Source organism: Cyprinodon variegatus, unplaced genomic scaffold (genome assembly GCF_000732505.1).
Source record: "Cyprinodon variegatus isolate N-32 unplaced genomic scaffold, C_variegatus-1.0 Scaffold0, whole genome shotgun sequence".
NCBI classification, from domain to species: Eukaryota; Metazoa; Chordata; class Actinopteri; order Cyprinodontiformes; family Cyprinodontidae; genus Cyprinodon; species Cyprinodon variegatus.
Window position 1 is genome coordinate 4,080,430 of NW_015150453.1, and position 5,434 is coordinate 4,085,863.

Sequence of the window (5,434 nt, forward strand, 5' to 3'; positions counted from 1 at the left end):
TAAAAACATAGGAAATTGAGCAATAATTGCTAATAGTTGACAAATTTTAATTTAAAAGCCAGACCTTAAAAGTGCACTATGAAGGATTAGGTTAATCAAAGAATGAAAACACACCTGGCCATGTATGTCCTTGCAGTAGCCAGTGGGAAGACCATGAACATGAAGATTAAGACTACACTGGTGGGTCAGGCCCCTCAGGAGAGCCTTGGATCCTTCATCTCCTTCATCCTCCTCTTCTTCTGCATTACAGCGCACCAGCATCACCATGTTGCCCTGTTGTTAAAGAGCCATGATGATTCATTCATCTACAGCTGCGTTCATCATGAGCTCATTTAAATAATTGTTTGCAGAAATAATCCAAGATAAACAAAAAAGGTCAAACCTGTAATTTGGAGCAGACTGCGGCTCTGCAGTAATGGCTGAAGTCCAAAACGGCTCCAACGTGGACGCCCAGACTCAACAGCACGCTAAGGTCATCCACCAGCAACACAGGAGGTCCCCACTCCTCTCCCCCTTCCTCCATGCAAACTGAGTCCATCACGCTGGAGTAAACAAACTCATACAGACTCTTCAGGCCGACGGAAGGGTTCCTGGAGCAAGAAGGTGATTGAATAATGAGAGAAAGAAATAAAGGTGATTATAAACAAGAAACGTTTCTGTTATTGTGACAGAAATATGTACAGTAGCAGCCATTTAAAATGGTCCTTTTCAGTCAAACACCAGCCGAATGGCAGCCCACTTCCTTGCAACTCCCAACAGAATCCCCTTCAACTTCCAGTCACTGGGGTGAGCCCCTCTTGCATATTTTTTTTTTTTTACTCAGACTCCACCCTTTCACTGAATTACTGGGTGTGACCAACGGAAGGCGCTTCTCTTTAGATCTCAATGTCCACAAATGATGACAGAAATAATGTTTTAGTACAAAGACTGATGTTTAAAAAGGAATTGTAGGGGACCAGCCAAGGGCCCATTAAGGAAAGTGGGGAACATTTGAATGGCTACTACTGTATGTCCTTCATATGGTCCTGGAAGTTATAGCAAAATGATGCCGAGGAGGATTTTGACTATACCTGAGAAAGTTCATAGCTTCGTTTTCTGGGATGTTTTCCTGTTGAATTAGAACAGACAGCGACTCTTTCAATCCCTCCAAGAAAACCAGCTGACCTTTTTCTTTTGCTTGTGTTAAACTGACCCCCTGAGAGCAGAAATTCATTCAGATATTAAAACAAATAAACAGCTATTCCAGACATGTTTCCATTTGCACCCATCCACTATAAAACACTAGTTACAGAGCAGGTACTCACTAGTCTTTGACCCACTGCACTGTAGTGGCAAAATGACTGCGCCAGGCCCAGAAAACACACTCTGCATCGCGCTTTATCGGAAAAAAAAGACAAATTAATAATGATAATGAAATTTAAAATACTCCATTGGAAACTAAAAGATTTACTCACATCGCAGGTAGAACGAAAGGAAGTGGTGAATAAGGAAAGATGCGTCAGTGTTTGTTTCTGAAACCAGGATATATTCCCCCTGTCAAGCAGCAGAAAATGAATACAATGGGAGAAGATGCAACAAAACTGCGGCTTCAATTAACTGTAAAAACAACAGCTGCGTTTTTTCTGGTTACCGAAAGTATTCATCATTAGTGATATGACAAAAACACAAATACTTTAGCGCTAGGATTAAATTCTTACCCTGCTGAAGGAGTCAGGAGAGGTGTTGAGGATGCTGTTGAGTTCTGTAAACATTGCTAGCTTTATCGGCTAACACAACATAGACTCAGCTGTTTGAAAAACGAAAAGAAACTGTTACATAATAAAGGTATAGTTTAGAGATGATTATAAATGCATCCTCTTTTAAACATTTGTTAAATGAACATGGTTTTGTTAATTATTTGGAAGCTTTACTTGCTGCTTTGAGAAAAACATCTCAAAACGTGGAGTTACTGGCAGAGCACACTTCTTCTTCTGTTTATTGACGGTTGGCAAAGGAAATTTAAAGATGAGCATTACCGCCCCCAACTGGACTGAGTATTTTTTCTTCTTCTCCTTTTTCTATTGGTTTAATGGCAGATTACAACCTTACCCTTTAGGCGCATACCGCCACCTACTACACCGGAGTACGTAGCATGAGCCATATCAATGTGATGAATACTTGAAAAAAAGTAGTCATCCAATTTTTCTAAGCGAAGACTACTTAAGTCATCACTACTTATGCTGATGAAGATTCGCATTCATCCAGGTCATAGTCATTCCGTAAAAGTTTAAAAAAACAAAACAATCATTTTGATTTGAGAAAGCTTCCTGAAGAGGGAGCGAAACGTCTTCATATCTTGGAAACCATGTCCAGTTTATTGTATTTGTAAACTTTTACGGAGCATCACTACTATTTACATTTGAGTGTAAAAATAGGTTTAATTTTTTTTTTTTTTCAAATAAAGCACTTCCCATGACAAGTGACAGAATGGCTGTAAGAAAGTTGATTCATTTTATTNTATATATATATATATATATATATATATATATATATATATATATACATATGGTACAACAAGTAGGTACAACAAGTAACAAAACCAAGTTTCTATTGTGTGCATGTCATTTCTGTCTTTCATTAATGGAAGATGCATAATTGCAAAAACAAAAAAAAAATAACCTTCAAAAAGATTTTTTTTTCCCGAAAGTATTTTTTTATACTTTGGTGATAGCTATAAATAAAAGATAAACACATACACAACCAACCAACCTTTATCAGAACATCCATTAACCGTCCTAAAACATTATTCTTAGCTATGCAATTATACAGTTCTGTAATATGCACTAACTATTTACATTTGAGTGTAAAAATAGCTTTAATTTTTTTTTTTCAAATAAAGCACTTCCCATGACAAGTGACAGAATGGCTGTAAGAAAGTTGATTCATTTTATTGACGATCTTCGTTGGCACATTGAATCTTCTTGCTCCTAAAAATACTTAATAAACAATAAAGTAAGAGAAATTTCTTTTAAAGTTATTCATAATCCAGTTAAAGCATTTTTGATAAGAAGATATAACCTGATGTGTACTTTGTTTGTTAGAAAATAATGAAGGAAAGCTTATTCATCTTTTTGGGGATTGTAATTATACCAAAAAAGATATCTCATTTTTTTTTTATCAAAGAAATCTCAATAGGATGGAGAAATGTGAACTTGTCAAGAAAGAATTTTTATACAGTATGTTATATATATTTTTATTTATTTATTTATTTATTTTTTCATTTATGGCAAATATATTCACACCTCCAAATATTTACAACAAAAACCTAATTTCCAGATTTTATTATCTTCTATTAACATATATAAAGAATCCTTAAAATTCAGCTCAAATGCTAAAACCATTCAAATCACAACTGCCTTAAAGAACTGCAACCCTGGAGCAAAGTTTTGATTTTGACACTGTAAAACATTGCTCTATGTTCTGTAAAGCCCTTTGATATTGTATTTGTTTGTAATTATTAATGTTCTATGATGTTCTTTGCAACACACAAAAAACTTGCACCTGTTGTTATTGTGCACAGTGCCACCTACCGGTGGTAAGAAGTAGTTGCCGCATCCAAAACAACAGTTGAGGTAATATTGTTTTCGTTCAGCAGATGGCGCTGTGTAGCTTTCAAATAGAGAAAGTCAAAATTAAATAGAATGCAATTAATCTGCAGGTTTAACAGGGACAATAGAAAAAACACTGTTAAATCACATATGTAATGTTAATGATGATTGTTAAGAACTTGTCTATAATTTTTCAGTTTTTGTTTTAATTATTTTCTAAAACGTGATCATTATGAACATCTATGGCTGTAAAGATTGTTTTACAAAAACATGCACAATTTAAATCACCTTTTTGATGATAAATAAACTGTTGTTGGAAATAAATATACTCTGAGGGTGAGACACTGATAATGGCCAATGTCAAAGCCATAACAAAATGAAGATTGTAGACAAAACCTGTTGGTATAACAAGAACAATCTGAAACACACAAAACAACCCAAATCGTCTGTAAACATCGGAAGATATTTATCAAAATGTTTTGAAAACACTTCATACCATCACCACTGTGATTTAAGATCACTAATTCAGAATAATATAGTGCTTTTTAATTAAAATCATACATGTAAAAGCATTCTGTAGCTCTCCCATAAGGCCAGACCATTATCTATTAATAACATTTTTAGTTTATTAATATTATTTCGATGTTTATAGACACAATGTAACTTCACATATGAAAGGGGGCATTTATTTCACATGTGGAAAATATATTTTAAATCTAACAGCTATATTACTTTTGTCACTTACATACTTTGGACGACATCATCATAAAACTGCTCTCCCACTTAGCCACCCACTTACTAATAAATATACTTTCTTTCCATTTAAAAAAATATGTTCCTACAAAGAGATGTAATGCTTCTTATAAAGATGTCTTCTGCTTCTTTTTCAGATCCTGCTGCACTTAATTTTTTTTTGCCAACAAATATAACCTCTGTTTCACCTGTGGTTCTGCATTTAACTAGTTTTTATCAGTAAGAGCAGTCTGATATCCAAGAGAAAAAACAAAGATCACCTACAAAAGATCCACCTTTCAGATCTGACATACATGAACTCATTAAACCTTATTTTTACAGCAGTGCAAAAAATATCCAGCCAATACCAACGGACTGAAATGTCTGCCTGTTTATACTGTAGATCAATACTGAATAAATCCAAGCACGAAAGATTATTAAATCACACAAAAAAGCCATGAAAAGTGGCAACATGTGGATTATATTTCAAATTCAGCCCAATTTGAGCTTAAAACCAAAATGTTCATACAAAGATGCACATAAAAATCATGAGAAACTGATGAGACCAAACACAAATACTTTATTTTTAAAGTACTTCATTTATATAAAAAAAAGTAAATAAATGCTTTGTTTCCCTGACAACACGACTCGAAGAACGGTTATGTTGAATTCCGTTGTGATTTCAACCAAAGGCTTTGAGTTCTTTAACGACTATGAAATTAGAATTAGGCAAAAGTGCAGAAGTAGAAAACACATTCAGTTTATTACTTTGCTTTGTTTTTCGTGCAGGGAATCATCGATAAACACCGATCAGTCTTTATTTATCATGATTATGAACAGTTTGCTATTCAAAAAAACCCCCAAAAAACACTTAAATGTAAGATTGCTTTCATGTCGAAATGGTCAGAAAATGTCTTTGAGGACAGATCCTTTGGGTTATTAGCAATGTGGAGTACTTGAGAACCAGTAACAAGAACTTCCTTCTTGTTAAAAGGAATCCACTGATTTTATGACCCTCAGATGAATCCTTTATCTTAAACCTCCAAACGGACAATTTCAAAGCTTAGCAGTTGTTGTTCCTTTCAGTTTCAGTATGCTTTCTTCCATATAGTCCA

General features: G+C 34.5%; 1 protein-coding gene across 1 annotated transcript in view; it reads right to left on the reverse strand.

The window, feature by feature from the left end:
• Nucleotides 1–1,972, reverse strand: part of elp6 (elongator acetyltransferase complex subunit 6) — a 3,619-nt gene extending 1,647 nt beyond the window's left edge. Inside the window, exons 1-6 of the mRNA XM_015372440.1 lie at nt 1,698–1,972; nt 1,455–1,533; nt 1,305–1,375; nt 1,071–1,195; nt 383–590; nt 115–273 (exon numbers count right to left, since the gene is read on the reverse strand). Of these exons, the coding sequence (XP_015227926.1) occupies nt 115–273; nt 383–590; nt 1,071–1,195; nt 1,305–1,375; nt 1,455–1,533; nt 1,698–1,751 (696 nt within the window). The 5' untranslated portion in view covers nt 1,752–1,972. The remainder of the gene's footprint in view (nt 1–114; nt 274–382; nt 591–1,070; nt 1,196–1,304; nt 1,376–1,454; nt 1,534–1,697) is intronic.
• Nucleotides 1,973–5,434: the final 3,462 nt, after the last annotated feature.